General features: G+C 42.4%; 1 protein-coding gene across 3 annotated transcripts in view; it reads right to left on the bottom strand.

Annotated features, from left to right (window-relative positions):
- Positions 1 to 18,943, bottom strand: part of LOC310990526 (neurabin-2-like) — a 50,450-nt gene that overhangs the window by 28,061 nt on the left and 3,446 nt on the right. For 2 of the 3 annotated variants that reach the window (XM_083977928.1, XM_083977929.1), the window contains exons 2-5: positions 12,841 to 13,236; positions 11,110 to 11,315; positions 9,395 to 9,847; positions 1,413 to 2,084 (exon numbers count right to left, since the gene is read on the bottom strand). In XM_083977928.1, coding sequence (XP_083834054.1) covers positions 1,413 to 2,084; positions 9,395 to 9,847; positions 11,110 to 11,315; positions 12,841 to 13,150 — 1,641 coding nt within the window. In that variant the 5' untranslated portion in view covers positions 13,151 to 13,236. The remainder of the gene's footprint in view (positions 1 to 1,412; positions 2,085 to 9,394; positions 9,848 to 11,109; positions 11,316 to 12,840; positions 13,237 to 18,943) is intronic. The other variant, XM_083977930.1, reaches the window with a different exon arrangement.

Genomic DNA, 18,943 nt, shown 5'->3' with positions numbered 1-18,943 from the left:
GTCCGACAAACAAGACCAGACCCCCGAGTTCAGGTCGAAATTGGGTCGAAAAAATATAAAAGTGACTCGGGTCGGGTAAGACCTCGGGCTTCCTTTTTTCTCACAACAATTTCTGGTGTGAATTGTTGTATGTTTAATTGTGAGTCTCAGACAAATATCCCACTCTGCATCTTGTGCTGCTGTGGGCAGAACCACTGAAACATCACTGCCGGAAAATGCCAACGCTACTCCACAGCTACTCGTCGGGTCCGGACCCGCGGGTCTTAAAAACCCGCGGGTCAGGTCGGTTCGGATTGTAATTTTCAGGCCCGTTGAGAACTCTAGCCTGAACATTAGAGATTATTTTGTCAATTCTCACATTTTGGGGGCCGGAAGGCAAGACAAACACCTAAATAAGTGATATTTCCATAATATGTCCCCTTTAAACTCAAAACTTGTGCCTAAATGTGCACAGTCATTTTCAGAGAAGTTCAGGTTGCCACATCAGCAGTGACTTGCAATATTGTTTAACACTATCCAGCCCAGGTCACATGATCCATTGTTACAGTAGTATGATAAAACTATAAAATATATTGTTTTTAATATCGATTAATGCAGTTTCAGGTTTTGATTTCATACAACATATACAGTAACAAAACTGTATAGGTAATGGAGCTCCTGAAGTTACATCCTCTTTTTAAGTGGTGCTGTGTCTTTGTCTTCATTAAGGGATTACAGAAAAATGTGACTCAGCACGAGAGACCAGCAAACATATTCTTGTTTTTAGACCCGCTAACAATCTGGCCATTATGTTTATAGCTCCATTAGTCATGAAATGTGCTGTGGATTCTCTTCAGAGGTTGAAATTGTCACATTTCTGGTGATCATCGCATCAAAATTTCCCCCATTTCCCCCTGTGTGCTCGGGAGATTCACAGTCCCCAGAGGGTGAATCCTAATAATACCGGTAATTCACTGGCCTTTTAAAGGGATAGTTAAACATTTTGGCAAATTGGCCCATTGCCATAATCCCTATAGTCATAGCAGTAGGTTCGTTACCTTTAATTGTCGGTGCAAGCTATTTTTAGAACGGCGGAGCAGAGCCGCAAGCTGCTCAGAGCTAAATATATTGAACTATCCCTTTAACTCCCATGACACTGCCAGTCTAAAGTTTCTACATGTGCAGAGGAAATATAAAAAAATCTAATTAGGCAGCCAACATTCAAATTCAAAGAGCTGTCCTGCTCCTCAGAGGACGTCTGTCCATTTCTGTCTTTCATTTGTTTAACTGAAGCAGCGTTGGAGAGGAAATGACCCCCACTGAAGGTCACAGCAGCACAACTATTTTTACCTTTTCTAATGTGTGTGACGGTGACAGGTGTGAAAATAACTATTTCACAGCAGACAAAGAGTAAGTTACAGAAAGAAACTCACCTTGATTGGCTCAATGCTAAATCGGATCTTCCTATTGGCCGGTGGGGGCTCCTCTTCCTCTGGGAGGCCGGCGATCTCGGAGCAGCTGGTCTCGGGCTGATACACCTCCTCCTCATCTTCCTCATCCTCCTCGTCGTCCAGTTGGCTCCCTCCGGAGTCTTCCTCCCCGAGCCCGCTGTACGCGCTGATGTCCACCAGATCCCCCTCCGAGTAATCCTCCTTCCTCGAGCCGTCCTCGTCCTCATCATCGTTCTCCTCTTCCTCTCCTTTCTCCTCCTCCGAGGGGGAGGAACCGGGAGGCTCCTTTTCTCCGTTTTCCAACGAGGCGTGAACGTCGGCCTGCACCAGCCTGGCCCCGGCCTCGCCCCCCCCAGCAGAGCCGTCCTGCTCGGTCTGCGGCTCCCTCTCGGGGGCCACGGTGCTGGAGCCCCGGGCTTCGGTCGCTGTCGGCTGGGCCTCCGACTCCGGCTTGGCCTCTGAAGAGGAGGAGGAAGAGGTGACGGCCACTGAGGATGAGGAGGAGTAAGAGGAGTTGGAGAGCTGGTCTCCTGACTGTCCGTCGCCGGCCGCCGCTCCCTCTACGCTCCTCTGTAGAGCAGCTGTCCCTTCCTCAGCGCTCACACCTGCTGCTGTCTCCAGCTCCTCCTCCTCACCTGGAGGCTGTGCCTGGGCCTGATGGACAGAGACACACAGACCAAAAGGGCATAAGTGGCATGTGACAAACTTTACAGGAGAGGCAAAACAACATTTTGACCAGACTTCAATCAACTGTATTCATTAACCTTAAACCACAACATTGCAACCACAGACATACTTATATGAATGAGTATTTATGTAATAAACTTATGACATATTAACACAATGAACATGTACTTAAACATTTTAAAATCAAAAAAATATGTCAAAAACGTCACATACACCTTTTTGGCACCAAACATTTCCAAGGCTTCTAGGACATATTGGGCGTATCTGCTGAACAATGCATTGAACTGATTGAATAATTAACACTTGAGTAAGTAATTAATTGTCATTTAACTCTTTCATTAATTATTTTAAAAGGCTCCTATGTTCCCTGCTGTTGCCGGTCGATTGACACTCTCTACTTATCTGGACTCTCTCTAGTATCTGGCCTGTCTAGCCTCTACCTGGTCTTTTTACTGTATTAAACTTAACCAGCTCCTTTCTTCATTGTCTAAACCCAACCAATGGGACAATTACACTTCTCACTCAAAGTCACAACTCAACTTCTCACTCAAAAATAGGCAAAAATCCGCAAAGTCACAACTCCGCTGCAGGTATGGGACCAAAGGGGTCATTCCTATGTTCCCACAGCCCTATGTTCCCACAGCCCTATGTTCCCACATTTCTACCTTTTGTTGTCACTGAAAATTAGGCCCTATGTTCCCACAGCCCTTTGGTCCCACCATTGGTTGGGTTTAGGCAATGAAGAAAAGAGTTGGTTAAGTTTAGTAAAAAGACCCGGTAGAGGCTAGACAGGCCAGATAGATAGAGTCCAGATAGGTAGAGAGAGTCCAGTGGGAACATAGGGCCTAATTTTGAGGAAAACCTTAGAACTGTGGGAACATAGGGCCGTGGGAACATAGGGCTGTGGGAACATAGGGCTGTGGGAACATAGGCACGCTCCCGGACCAAACATTGCATGTTCTCCTGGTCCTTTTAGGGAAAAGTGGGGAACATAGGACCCTTTTTCTAAAAAAGGGGTCTGATCTCAGATGGGTCCTTTTGGCAACATTGGATAGAGCTCATCGAGACCTGTGTTTTGATATAGAACTAATTTTTGCCCAAAATGTCACTTACGCCCTTTTGGTTCTAAGCCCTCGGGGTCATCTTTTGGTTTCTGCACTCACCCTTCAACCAGCTTTGCTTCTTGATTTCCTGCATTTCTAATAACTTAGTACATCCCCACACCTTGCTTTTTTTCTTTTTCCCCCCTTTAATAGTGCAATGTAAGTGAGAGTACATAACAAAACGTAGGTGACCAACCAAACAACAAACACTGAGGGCAGCAACAGCAACCTACAAACAAATACCCTAAGTGAGCAACTGGAGAGACAAAACTACAGTAGATAAGAAAAAAGAGACAAAACTAAATACAGACAAAAAACAAGAAACAGATTTAGGCAACGGTTTGTTGTTGTGGGTGAGCAGGGGACAGTGATGGATGTGTGACAGAGATCAGTAGAAACTAGACTACTACTATAAACTGTGAGTGAGAGAGATGGAGAGAGAGGAGAGGAAGAAGGAGAAGAAGACGGAAAAGAGAAGAGAATAAAACAATTAAAGGGACAACGAGGAGTTTTGGAAAAGCGAAGTGTTTTCACCAAGGGGGCAGTTGTCGGTCTGAGAAGTGAAGCTCACTTCAGCGTTCAAAAAACTGCAATCCCCTCGGCTTCCTCTGGGGGCTGGTGTCAGAAAGCAGCATTCTCCATAGACCCCCATGTTAAAATCGCCGACTTTACATCCTCAATAAACATGATCAAAGCCTGGTACCATTACGTTTTTTGGTCTCAACCGATAGTTTCTACCCCCGCACACACTCTGAGGGGGGTGAATTTTTTTTTAAACTCTACCGTTTTACTGTTATTAGGTTAAAACTCTGGCCAATTAGGGCGCGGAAACGTTGAGTGACAGGTCCGGAGACCGCTGCTTCGAGGCCAGTGGGCGGGCCCTCTGCCAACTAATGGCCGCACCTCTCCAAATATGGCAAGTAGAATCCAACATGGCGCGGTTCAAACCCCCGTAGTAGCGGCACAAAACCGACTCCCCAAAACCAACGGGTGACGTCACGGTGCTACGTCCATTCTTTTTACAGTCTATGGTTTTCACACTACATTTATGAGCCTCCGCGCACCGTGAAATTCTTTGACCGGCGCAAGACAGACTCATGTTTTCATTCATCAAGAATTAAAGTCAGAGGTTGGAAGACGATCACATACCGTCGTAGTTCCAACCATAAACGGCGATTCGGCGGCGTTATTCTCATGACTCGCCACGAAACCGAAACCGCATTTCCGCCACCACTAATAATAAGACAATAACGATAGAGACAAAATGATATATTTATCGAAAATGGGCCCATTAACAAGTGGTAACGTAGATTCATCCACATTAATATGAGACTTTTTTATTGTCAATTTTTCGTTCTGCTGATGGAGAAACTCCTTGTTGTCCCTTTAAAATGAAAATAAAAAGTAAAATAAAACTAGAAAAAACATTTCCAAGAATGGAAATGGTGTGAATGCTGAAAGCAATGCTGAATGAGCTGAAGAAATTGTTGAAAGAAAGAAAGAAAGATTGAAACAAGAGAGAAAAAAGAAAAGGACAGAAAGAAAGAAAGAAAGAAAGAAAGAAAGAAAGAAAGAAAGAAAGAAACAAACAAACAAACAAACAAAGAAGTAAAAAGACAGAAATGGAGTGAAAGAAAGAAAGAAAGAAAGAAAGAAAGAAAGAAAGAAAGAAATGGAGTAAAAACAAAGGAAAAGAAAAGGAGTAGAAAGAAAGAAAGAAAGAAACAATCAAACAAAGAAGTAAAACGACAGAAATGGAGTGAAAGAAAGAAAGAAAGAAAGAAAAAGAGAGAGGGGGATGATAGATAGAAAGAGGTAGATGGATGGATGGATGGATGGATGGATAGAGAGGGAAGGATAGAAAAAGTTACGTAAAATACAAATGAAGGAGTAGAAGAAAGAAAGAAAGAAAGAAAGAAAGAAAGAAAGAAAGAAAGAAAGAAAGAAAGAAAGAAAGAAAGAAAGGAGACAGAGGGGTTAAAAATAGGGAGGGGTATAGATAGAAAGAAAGAAAGAAAGAAAGAAAGAAAGAAAGAAAGAAAGAAAGAAAGAAAGAAAGAAAGAAAGGAGACAGAGGGGTTAGGGAGGGGTATAGATAGATAGATAGATAGATAGATAGATAGATAGATAGATAGATAGATATCTATCTATCTATCTATCTATCTATCTATCTATCTATCTATCTATCTATCTATCTATCTATCTATCTATCTATCTATCTATCAATCAATCAATTTATTATTTAAAGTGCAAAATCACCATGGTACATGGTCTCAATACACTTTACAATAAAAACAAGTACAATAATAACAACAGATAAATAAAAAAACATTCGAAAAAACACCAGAGGAAAAGGATAAAATAGTTAAAAGTTTGTTTACAATAATGACAGTCAATAAAACAATTGTAAAACCAGAGAAAAATGCTAAAATAAGTTAGTTAATCAAAGTATTGGGTAAAAAGGTACGTTTTAAGACGGGATTTAAAAATTGCGATTGGATGTGGCGTTTCTAATATCTTGTGGGAGGCCGTTCCATAAAAAAGGAGCGCTGTAGGAGAAGGCCCTGCCACCAGCTGTTTTTTTATTGATGGATGGAATGACCAGGAGGTTTGAACCAAGGGAACGAAGAGGACGTGACGGAGTGTAGGGAGTGAGCAGTTGAGACAGGTACAGAGGTGCAAGACCATTCAAGGCTTTATAAGTTAAAAGAAGAACTTTAAAATCCACTCTAGCCTGAATGGGCAGCCAATGTAGTGATGCTAAAACCGGTGTTATGTGATAAAATTTACTTGTTTTCATAGATAGATAGATAGATAGATAGATAGATAGATAGATAGATAGATAGATAGATAGATAGATAGATAGATAGATTTGACACATGTTAAAAGCTGCGTCCTATATCCTAGGCTTCACCTGTAATTACACTACTATTTATAGAGGTGGAAAGGTTAAATGTCTGAACTGAAATTCATGAGAAAAAAATAAATTGTTGGAGATGTTTACATCAAAAGTATAAAATCATTGAGAGGCTGATGAATTTGAGCTGAAAACCTATGTGTGAGTGTGTGTGTGTCTGGGTGTGTGAGTCTGACGGTCTCTCTGTCTGTGTGTACATGTGCAGAAAGTAAAACTGTTGATAAGCGCCACAGAACTCCTCCCTCCCTAATGATCTGATTGATTACACCTGCGTGGCAGCCTGCCCTCAGAAGTTACCATGGTGACTACCATGCTTACATTTTACTGTGTGGAACAGTGTTGTGTTTGTGTGTTTGTCTGTTTGTGTATGCGTGCATGTGTGACTGTGTGTGAGTGTCTGTGTGTGTCTGTCTGTGTGAGTGTGATGCCTGTGTTTGTGCGTGGACATCCTCTGTCAGTCTGGTTTATCATGTGTCTGTGTGGGGCTGTGTTTAAAAACATCTTAACGAGCGGCCAGGCTGCACCTGCACTGTTCTATTTATAGACGTTGATAACGAGCTGGCCGCTACACCTGGACCAACTGCACACAGAGCAGAGCAGAGCAGAGAGATTTGAGGTCTGTGCAGCTTCCCAAAACAGCCCAGTAAAAGAGAACCGTAGCTCTTATCAGAATGTGGCCATGACTACTGGGGCAAGGAGACCTTCCTGAGCACATTGATGTGCATTAAATGTTTGTAGGGCAAAAACTTTTCTCAGGGTCGCAAGGTAGAAAAGGGGGGCATTTCTGCTTTTCTAAAAAAACAGCTCCTACTTTTATATTGAAGTGGATGAGCCACTGGAGCGGGTCTAGCTGCACAATTAGGCTCATAGAGACAATTCTGTAAGTCTGTCTGCTGTTTTGCGCACATCAAATGAGAGACGACAAGTGTGGTACAAACCGGTGAGGAAATCATGTGTCTAGAGTTTAATTTGTGGCCGTGCTGGCAATTTATCCAGAAAAAATCCTGAATGTTTTTTCGATCCCTCTCACTCTAACGATGATGTCACTCACTCTAAGCCCTGCTCGTTAAGCGCAATACACAACCATTATAAAGTTGGATTTTGTCAAAAATTGTAATGATTTTAAAACGGCCACATATCAGAAACTGTTGAAGATATTAATAAGCTGAGTAATATGTGAATAGATTAAAAGTTTGTCTACAATTTAAAAGACAAATGGAGTCTGTGGGAGAAAGTATGCTGAAGTTTTAGAGGTTCAAAGTAGTAAGAAGATTTTAAAAGTTTGAAGACGTTTTCAATGCATTCCTATGGGAAAAAATTTGCGGAAAAAGTTAAATAATTTAAAAAGTATAAATAGTTAAAAAGAGAAAAGTAATGCCGATAAAGTTCCAAAAAAGCTGCACATTTTGATATATGAATTGTTGAAATCGCACAAAGTATGAAGGACTAGTTTAAGTCCGTAGAACGGCGGAAAGTAGTCAGAACTAGAAAAAGCATTTCCAAGAATGGAAATGGTGTGACTGCTGACAGCAACTGAACGCTGTTGCAGAATTAGCAAATAGTGCAAGCAGTGATCACCATACAAATGTTTGACCAAGGTCGGAATCGAACCCACAACCTCATGGTCATTAGACTTCCACTCTGCCTCTAGGCCACAGTGCACACACAGTTGCAGAGACTGTTGTCTGTTAATGATCTGCACACTGTCAACATCAAGAAAGCTTGAGAGTCAAGCTTGAATGACTTAGAATGAAAATGTCTGTGAATTTCAGGCTGAGAGCAGCAGTTTCAACATGAAGCAAGTTATCAGAAGTCAACAGAGGACAACTGGGAAAATAATTCACTATAATTGTTGTTGAGGCAGGATTTGAACCAGCAACCTTCAGGTCCCCAGACCAGCAAGCTAACCACTAGGCTACAGACAGAGTTGTGGAGAACTCTCAGCATTGGGCTGAATGAGAGCAGAGATAAATAGTTAAAAAGAGAAAAGTAATGTCGATAAAGTTCAAAAAAAGCTGCACGTTTTGATATATGAATTGTTGAAATAGCACAACACCTAACACACTAACCATATGGCCACAGAGAACCTGAGTTACAATGAGCTTTATACTATGAGGAATCAAAGACTGTCCAATGACAGCTGAATAATTGGAATCAAAAGTCAAGCAATGATGTGAAATGACCGAGGTAGGAATTGAACCCATGACCATATGATCACTAAACCTTTACTCTGCCACTCGGCTACAGAGAGCACACTGCTTTCAAGACTGTTGTCATTCATTGTTATGTGATGATGTGCTGCAAACTGGTATGAGTAATCAAGGAGATAACAAACACCTGTAACCAATTGAAGGCGGGGGAGGAGAGCAGAATTCAACATAACATAACAAGAGTTCTTCCCTTGGATTCGAACCAGTGACCTTAGGGTTGGCAAGCAGCCACCCTAACCCCTACACTACAGTGGAGTTGTGAAGAAGAGAGATTGAGACTTTGATGAATGTGAGATTTTTCAATGATGCTTAAAATAAAAAGAAATGAGTATAGATTAGCCACACCAAGTAAGGAGAGGACTTTTTTGTGACCTGTGACTATTTTTTGGTGAATTAAAATGAATTAAAAAGCACTTAACAGCAAGTTACAAAGTTGAGCTCCTTCTCCTGCTGCTGTGAAAAAAATGCATTGAGCTTAATGAGAGCAGAGAGCTCCCTGGCTGCATTTAAAAAATATTTTAAATTATTATCTAAGTCTCTTTGCATTTTTGACCAGAATTTTAGCCAGAAGACAAGTGTGGCTACAAAACTGGAGAAAATAATTTGTCTAGAGTTTAATTTGTGGCCGTGCTGACAGTTTAGCCAGAAAAACTCTAGAATGTTTTTTTGCCTCTATCCACTCTGACACCACTCTGGCTCTGCTCGTTAGACGCAATACACACCCATTATAAAGCTGAAAAAAATCAGAAAAAGTTAAATATTTTAAAAAGTATAAAGAGTTAAAAAGAGAAAAGTAATGCCAATAAAGTCCAGAAAAAGATGCACGTTTTGATATATGAATTGTTGAAATAGCACAAAGTATGAAGGACTAGAAGAAGACCGTAAAAAGGCGGAAGAAAATGGCCAAACAGAAGAACAATAGTGTGACTGCTTCAGCAGTCACACTAATAATAAAAAAAGAGAATAAAGAAAATGGCCGAACAGAATAACAATAGTGTGAATGCCTTCAGCATTCACACTAATTAAAAAAACGAAACATTCCCACACCTTTCTGTTGACAGCCTCCCCTCTGGCTGGGGGTTTGGGCTTTGGCGCGAGGGCGGGGGCTGAGCGACGCGGGGGGAGGTAGACGTTGTTTTGCAGATCGCCCTTCTCGAACGCAGCACTCAGCTGGCTGACGGTGGGGCTGACGGCCTCGCCGGGCCCCACCGCAGCTGCAGCAGCAGGAAGGGTAGCGGGGGCCGGGATGGGGGCAGGGGCAGGGGCAGGGGCAGGGGCAGGGGCAGTGGCAGGGGCAGGGGCTGGGGCAGGGGCAGGGGCAGGGGCAGGGGCAGGGGCTAGGGCTGGGGCTGGGGTAGGGGCTGGAGCTGGGGGGTCGTCCAGCCGGTCCAGAGCCTCGGTGGAGCCGTTAAAGCGAGCCACGACGTCTAGACGGCTGCCCTGGAAGCCTGATGCCCGCTCCTTCTTCAGTAAGATCCGGTTAGTGGCAGCTTGCTTCTCCTGGGGGAGACAGACACCATCACTCACTGATCTCTGGCACACCTGAAGAAATACACTGATGCATCGGCTGGACATCGCTATCAGCCAATATTGGCCTCATTGACTGACATCAGTCATGGGAAAATACTAATGGCAGTGGACGATGTTTATCTGTTAAAGGGATAGTTCAACATTTTGGTAAATTTGCCGATTGCAAAATAGTTATAGTTATAGGATTATTATTATTACCTTTAATTATCGGTGCATGTTGTTTTGCGATCAGTGGGGCAGAGACGCAAGCTGCTCAGTGAACACAATGGAGCTGAACGGTACAGGTCCACTGTCCCTCAAAACTCATCAAATACACAATCCAACTACTCCAACTACTCCACAACGCTCTGGTGGACAAGTCGTGACCTGCTCATTCACCACGCTATGAAATAATTATGGCTGTCAGTTTAATGCGTTAATTAGATTAATTAATTACACTGAAAATTAACGTGTTATAAAAATTAACGCAATTAATTCTGAGATTCTGTCTCGTGTGCAGACGCAACTGACAAATATTTATAGACGGACAAGCAACAACTTTAATCATCATTTAATTATCTTTTGAAAATTGACTGGATTCTCTCGCCTTTTCTGTGCCCGACTTCCTGTCTGGTACGATCTGGTCTGTCCAGCTTGACAACAGCGCTCGCGGCTCGTGTGAAAAATAGAACAGACGCCGAACTGAATGTGCGTGACCATTTTCTTTTAAATTTCATTTATGAAACACACTTCATCAATAAAAATGTGAATTTTAAATCTTAATTGATAAGTCATGCAATACAATTTTGTAATGTCCTAGAATTTGAATTCTTTATTTGGGTACCTTTAGCAGATATGAGATTAAAAATCCTGTAATTAATTAGATTAATTTTCTTAATCGCCTGACAGCCCTAGAAATAATCATGTAACGTTACAAGACAGAGTTGTTTTTAGGGCAAATGCGTAGCTGGAACTACATTCCAGACATGGCTGCTGGTCGGAGTGATTTCAAAAGCGCAAGTAGTTCAGAGTATTTGCTTCATTTGTCGTAATGTTACATAATTATACATGATAATTATAGTTATACATGATAACTATAACTAACATAACTAACTAACAACTAATAACTAACAATTTGGCATCGGCCAAGTTATTTTAAATATTGTATCGGTATCGGTCCAGAATTTCACAATCGGTGCATCCCTAGAATTTACACAACAAAGAAAAGTTAGTAAAGCAAAGAGTCTCCTGACCTGCAGAGTCCGCTGCTCGAAGATCCTCCTGGTCTCCTGCAGTTTGGAGAAACCCGCGGAGCATCCGCCGTCCCCACCGGGCTTAGAGTCAAACCGGTTGACCCTCTCCGAGACGGTGCCGCCCAGTTTAAGCAGGGCGCTGTGGTCCACGTTCTCGTTGAGGCTGGACGCTCTGGGCAGCGACAGCTTAACCGCCTGGTCTTTACCTGCCAATCACATGAAAGCTCATTGGAAACATTTCCATTTTCACACAATGTAGTTCTTGTTTCCATAATCCTGACTATCGCCTCTGACTCTGGACCGCAGCAGGAAATGTCGGACAGGGAAATGAAACACGAGCACCGGGACATTAGCGCAGCGACGCTCCCTAGTGCGCATCGAGTTTCAGCAGTTACTTAGTTAAGAACCATGAGTGACTTGAGATAACGGCCAAAACCACACATGAACCTGTTCTAATAAAGCAGAACAGACATCTAAGTGAAAGTGAAAGTACAGCTTTGTGTAACTTAAGCTTGTCCTCCTTCCTCTTACTATCTTACAGAAGTGTAGATGCTTGTTCATTTTCATTACAGTTACATCTGTCACTTCCCGTGTTCATGTTTTACTCTTTATTTCACACAGTATCACAATCTAACCACCATCTTGAGCAGAAACCTGAAGCATGACTCATATTTCCCCGAGAGATGTTTGATTGAAAACAGGTTTCGTGTTGATAAAAGTCAATGATTCATGTAGAAACCGAACTGTTCTTTTATTATCATTCAGTATTATTTAATTATTTTGTAGTGAATTAGCTAACACACTTAGCAGAGCATCCAGATCAAGAGAGATCAAGACTTTACTTGGCAACAGGTGGGTGGTTGTATCACAGGTGAATTTGGCTGATGGTACTGCTGCTAATTTTAACAAATCGAATGAGCAGAACAGATTGATGAACCTGTGACACAGTACACCACAAGATGCTTAGTCTTAGAATAAAAAAGCCACAAGGTTGACACAGCAGGTCTTGCTGTGTCTCGTTATGTTTGCAGAGCCGTGATTGGACAATCATTGTTTGGAGAAGGGTTTAAGCAAATGATTGATTCCAAGCATAGCAAAGCTACAAGCCTCCTGCAAGTCTGAACATTGAAAATGTGTGTGGGTGTGTAAAGCCTTTAAAGGGATAGGTCAACAATTTGGAAAATTGGTCATAATACCTATAGTTTTAGGAGTAGGTTCTGTAGGTTAATGGGAATTCTTGGTTTCCCAGGATGGAGTTGTTTTCGAGGTAAATTCATGCAAAACCGCTGATGTGCCTTTCTGTCGGGGGCAGTTTTTCGTCAAGCAGTCTCTGCATTTACCTCGAAAACAACTTTGACTCATAACGTTCCGTTATTATTATCCGTTATATATTTGATGAGTATGATGAGGGAAACCATGAAATCCCATTAGCCTCCGTAGCGTAGCTCTGAGCAGCTCGTGGCTCTGCTCCGCCGTTCTAAAAAATAATTTGCACCAACAAGGTAATGAACCTACTCCTAAGAGTATAGGGATTATGGGTCAATTTGCCAAAATGTTGAACTATCCCTTTAAAATCCTGGACTGTGGACTGATGAGGAGGGTTGAAGTTATAGATCATCACCATCACCATCATCATCATCATCCTCATCATCATCATAATGGTCCAGTTAGAATTTCCAGACATTGTGAAGCTTTCACAAAGATCGGACCGACGCGGCGGTGGCTCCTCACCGATCATTTTGGCTCCGTCCTCCTCGTCGCCAGGAGACTGCATCTGCATGAACATGTTCTTGATGCGGTGAACGTTTGATCCGTATTTCCGGCCCCTCCCGGTGGGACGGGGCAGCGGAGCGGGCTTCAAGGCGGGCTCGGCGCCTCCGTTGGCGGCATTGTTGAGGTGGTCGGTGGCCTTCTTCAGTGCCGCCAGACCCGCCTCGTAGGCGTTGCGGTGGGGCGAGGGGCTCCGCAGGTTGGAGCTCCCGCTGGTCCCGCCCGACGCCCCGTTGCTACCCGTGGCCGACGGGGGCTCAGTCTTCATCATGTTTGGCGAATCAGATCCTCCCTGATGAACAGCTGGTCAGCAGGGATGAGGACAGCAGCATCCTGGAGCTGTTGGACATTCACCTGCTGAGAGAGACACATCCATTGTGATCAGTCATTTCATATGATATGTAATCAATGATAATATTTGCCTTTAATCACAAGTATCTTCTAGCTCAGGGGTTCCCAAACTTTTCAGACCCCCAAAATAACGGTGCCATAGACTGACGACCAGGGGCTTAGCACCAAATTCTGGGCCCTGTACACTCCTATCCATGCCAGTGCACGAAGCGCAGAGTTGTTTTTGAGGTAAATTTATACAAAGCCGCCAAAGCGCATTTTCGTCGGGGGCAGTTTTTCGGCAAGCAATCTCTTTTCGGCACTACACAGGCTTTGCATTTACCTCGAAAACAACTTGTAACGTTTTGTTATTATCTCATATCATATCTCTGCCGATCTAAAAAATAGCTTGCACTGACAATAAAGGGTAACAAATCTACTCCTAAAACTATAGAGATTATGGCATTGGCACATGTGGCACATTTGCCAAAATGTTGAACTATCCCTTTAACAGTTGCTTCCCCTAATTCTGCCTTCTTTCTTTTTCTGATACCCCGATTAATGTTTTTTGGGTGGCATGATGAAAGCTAGCCTCATTCAATCTGGCCTCACTGACGTTAGACTTGTTGCTGGCCGCTGTCTATGGGGTGGACTAAACCATTTTACGCCTCCAAGAGGGGGCCCCCAGAATGTCTTGTGATGTTAGCAATATATTTGAAATAATTTATGACACCAATTAATTGGGGGGGGGAAATTAATTCAAAATAAAAACATCACACAAAAAAATAATAATTTCAGGATTTTCATGGGCCCTCTCCCTACTCAGGCCCTGGGTAGTCAGGTCCCCTTTTCCCCCCACTATACCACGCCCATGCTGACGACCCCCACTATCACTGACGGTGACATACACACAGAGCATACACACTAACAGGCATATCCAAACACGGGCATAAAAGAAGAGAACAGCCTTACAACAAGGATATGGTTTTACATAGGCTATAGCTACAGCAGAATACCTCAGTCCAATATCCATCTAACTTCTAAGTGAACATTGTTGCTATCATGTGCAAACTTGATTTTGACACATTACTTTAGAAGAAGAATAAAAAAGTAATATCCATAAACCATAGTACTGAGTAAACATGTTAATATTGCTGCTGTGCAAATTTACATTTTGGGAAATACTTTTTTTCAGCGTTAATCTTTCCTAATGAGATGGTTTCATTTTTCAGACGGCCACTTGAGGGAAAATTTATTTGCATGGTTTTATTTTTAATTTTAACTACTACTTTTATCTTTTTTCTCTAATGATTTTCAAATGTTATTTGCTTTCTGGAAATCAGCTTGCGGCCCCACTCTCGGTGCCTCGCGACCCCCCGGGGGGTCCTGACCCCCACTTTGGGAACCCGTTCTAGCTAAATAACTACCTGATAAATGATAGAGAAGAGAAGAGAAGAGAAGAGAAGAGAAGAGAAGAGAAGAGAAGAGAAGAGAAGAGAAGAGAAGAGAAGAGAGGAGAAGAGAAGAGAAGAGAAGAGAAGAGAAGAGAAGAGAAGAGAAGAGAAGAGAAGAGAAGAGAAGAGAAGAGAAGAGGAGTTGTTTGCTGTTTGGAGTCAGAGGTCACACTAACACAAGCTGGAGCTTGAGATAGATCATGGTTGGAAGTTGGAACCAACTTGTTCAAACCAGTGATGTTTTCTCCACAGACTGAAGCTGCTGTTCTGTGTGATGAACAAAGTGCTGCATTGACTGACACTGACCTGCAGCTCATTATCACATATCACCTCCTTCACTCCTCTGATTGGTCCAGATGATGCTCCTCTGCTGTAGTCACTGGACTACAGAGAAACAGAGCCTGTTTTTATTGTTTAGCGGCTCCAACCAGTGAATGATGAGAATTTCCAGCTTGACTAACAAGAAAAAGTCATTCATCAAAAGATAATTGGCTGAAGACTAATTTTACATCAGTGGACTAATCGATTTATTATCTAAGGTCTAGTCAGAAGAACATAAGATGCATTCAAACGTGCATTTATCTTGCAGTAATGGTGATGCTTCATGTGTTATACTGTGTGAGGTCAGTCTCTAGAGCTGCTGTTCAACTGCCTGTTTTTTAATTGACAGGGTTGATAATGAGTGTGGGACCCTGACAACAGCCGCTCACACTCATATTCACAACGTAGACAGAGTCACCAGTTAAGCTGCACGGCTTTGGATTACGGGAAGAGGCCAGAGCAGCACACACAGTACTAACCACTGCACCACCGCGCTGCCCCATTTTCTGTCCTAATGTCCCAGGCATTTATGTATTCAACTACTGTGGAGAGTCGCCAGTTGGAGAGTAATGAGAGAGGAGAGAGAGTGGAAGGGGGGAAGGATGTGTAATACAGGTCCACAGCTGGACTGGACCCGAGGATGTTGCGGTTCACACAGTCAGCGCCTCAGACCACAGGAACATCAGGTTGTCCCATTTCAGTGAGATCTGAGGCATTAACGCCAAACCTTGTAACTGCAGCTTCCCAAATGTGAATATTTGCCGGTTACATAAAAACCTTTAGTTTCTGTATGGTTGTATAAGTCGCTTCAACATGGCCAGTTTTTTTTTTTTTTGTCAATTCTATTGATTAATTGCATTGACTTATCCAGAAACCAGTCGATAGATGAATCCATGATGAACATAATGGTTACTTGTACCCTGAGGGTATGAACCTGCAGCACAACAGTGCAGAGTAATGTAGTTACAGCCTTTGATAGATATGGACCACTCCAAAATGTTCTTAATACGTATGGCAGCCGTTCAATTCAAGTGTCTACTGAATTCCAACACAAGCATAACTCACTTAATGAGGCACTGATTAGGCGATCACCTGAACCAAATCATATTCAATGAAGATTATAAAAACTACTGCTGCACTTAAAAACTGGGGTTATTCCACCAATGTTGATTTCTGAACTATAGGTTAAAAAATGTGTGTTGTGTTGAAAAAATGAATATGAACTTGTTTTCTTTTGCATCATTCAAGGTCCGAAAAAACACTGGGGACTTCTTTGTTATTTTGACCAGTTGCCATTTCCTGCAAATACTGTAAATGCTCTAATGACAATATTTTAGTTTCAAACTTAAGAGATTTTTTTTTTTTTTTACAGTAGTTTATAGAATAAACAAAAGTGTTAATTTTACTCAAATACCTATAAATAGTAAAACCAGGGGAAAAGATCATTTAAAAGTACTCTCTTAATTTTCTCCAGAGCTGTACAGTATACTATTGAAATATCAGAAAATGAGCAACATTTTTGCCAAACATGACATCAAATAGTACCTTAACTGCCTCATTGTGTTTTTCATATCGCCCACACGGCGCTCCGGGAACCGCCGAAATAATCCAATTAAAACGATGACGCACTGTGACCTCACATGAGCCCGGTGTCGATGCTCCGAATGCCAAACTCACTTTGCAGCAAAAGCCTGTGTGTAAATACAGAACACTCCCATGGTCCCCAGATATCAAACTGTTTTCTCATGATCACAATCTAATTAAGTGTTGCAGCTGTCAGGTCTGAGCTGCAGTAAGCACTGATGTTTTAATCAGGTTTGAATCCAGAGCTCTGCGTCTCGTCACGGCGACGCTCGAGATGTTGCCGCCGCGATCTGAAGCAGACCAGTTTTAATACGCAGCGCCACATTTTCAGCAGGTTGCCATGAAAAATGTAAACACAGATCGTCGCTGCAATAATCCTATTTTAAGATTCACAGGTTTCTTTATTAAATCATGACTATTAGATAATGAGATCATCATTAAAACATAAAGTAAAGCATGTTGTGCTCCAATTAGCTGAAGCTAGAAACTTTTGAAGTCATGCTAGCAGTTCTGTGACCAGCTCAGAAGAATAAAAGCAGTCAAACCAAAGAACATTAAGGGAGCTGTTTGAGAAAATATTCTTATTCACTTTTGACTGATCACCTGTGTGCACAGTTAGCTTAGCATGGAGTTAGCCTGGCTCTGTCTGTCTGATCTCAGGCCAAGCAGTGCACATGGTTGATGATGGTCCCTAATAAAAGAAGAATCTAACTGTCAACCACTTTAAAGTTCATCTAGAAATAAATGGTTTTGCAACTGAGATGATTACTTAATCAGATGTGGACGGAGCCAGAGACGACACATCTCGTTTTTTTTGTTTTTTTTCAGCTGACTGTGGGATCGGTGTGAAAATTCACAGCTGAGGTGCGAAGATTCAAACTGTTTTCGGTTGATTTGTCACCATGATACAACCTGCACTTCCCTCCATTCAACTCTTTAACACAAAACAAACAGTGTCTGAAGGAGTCATGCAGTGTGCGGCCTTTTGTTGCTTCTTGGAGTCTCAACAGGCCAAATACTCATGTCAAATTTTCCACTCGGGGTTTAGACCAGAGAGAAAGAAACACACACAAAAAATAAACTGCTCTACAACAGTGCTGCATGATGTCATCATTAATTGATGGTGTGTTTGGGTTGCTCAAACTCATAGAATCACAAATAAGTCACCACTAATTGCCCTAATGAACAGACCGGTACACAACAATGAACTTTCCAATAGATTCTGAGGTCTGTGTGTGTGTATATGTGTGAATGTGTGTGTGTGCATGTGTGTGTCTGGGGTTAAAACCACTTCAACCATTGTGGAGAGTGAGTGGAGGGAGCATGTACAAGACCACATTATAAACCATCACAGGACAATTTAGCATTTATCATAGACTTACAAGGGACAGTGGTCAAAGTCAGGCAGCAGCACAGAGGCTCTGATATTGTCTCTACTGCAGAAGCCAAAAAACACTGGGTCCTACATTTCCCACAATACTTCATGTCTTCTGTAGAGACTCCCTGTCTGCTTAAAAGAAAGAAAAATCAGAATTAATGAGCGTTTCCGTCCATTAGCGTTACTTCCAGTTGGGGGCCATTAAAACCACTGCAGAAGAAGATGATGTGATTACAGGGAGCAGCGGCCGCAGCTTCAAGTAGAAAATCACTTCACACATATCTGACATTTTCATCTGCTGCCATTTTTCATCTCCCCAGCGGAGAGTTGAGTGACAGACAAACAGGTCACATGATGACTCATGCCTATCACAAATGATCCACTCAGTCTGTTTCCTTTACAATTTGTCAGATGTGGTTTTGTTTTTTTTACCCATACACAAACATTTACAGCTCCTGTTACACATCCTGTGTTGAAAACATGAGGATAGAAATGCACTAACTGATGAACTTAGAGGTTTTTTCCTCAGATGTTATAAAGCTCTCCTTACAGCCACACAGAAGAGGAGGGCACCCTTAAAGGGATAGTTCAACATTTTGGCAAACTGGCCCATTGCCATAATCCCTATAGTCATAGCAGCAGGTTTGTTACCTTTAATTGTCGTTGCAAGCTGTTTTTAGAACGGCGGAGCAGAGCTGTGAGCTGCTCAGAGCTACGCTACGGAGGCTCATGGGATTTCTTGGTTTCCCTCATCAAACTCATCAAATACACAATCTAACAACTCCACAACGCTCTGATGGACAAGCTGTGACCTGCACATTCACCACGCTATGAGATAATAACACAACGTTACCAGACAGAGTTGTTTTAGAGGGAAATTCATGCAAAACCGCTGATGCGCGTTCCTGTCAAGCAGTCTCTGTAGGCTATTTACCTCGAAAACAACTCAGTCTGGTAACGTTCCGTTATTATCTCATAGCGTGGTGAATGTGCAGGT

The sequence above is a fragment of the Trachurus trachurus genome (genome assembly GCF_905171665.1).
Source record: "Trachurus trachurus genome assembly, chromosome: 8".
Lineage (NCBI taxonomy): Eukaryota > Metazoa > Chordata > Actinopteri > Carangiformes > Carangidae > Trachurus > Trachurus trachurus.
Note: the sequence above shows the minus strand (reverse complement) of the source record. Positions and strands in the feature narration are given on the sequence as shown.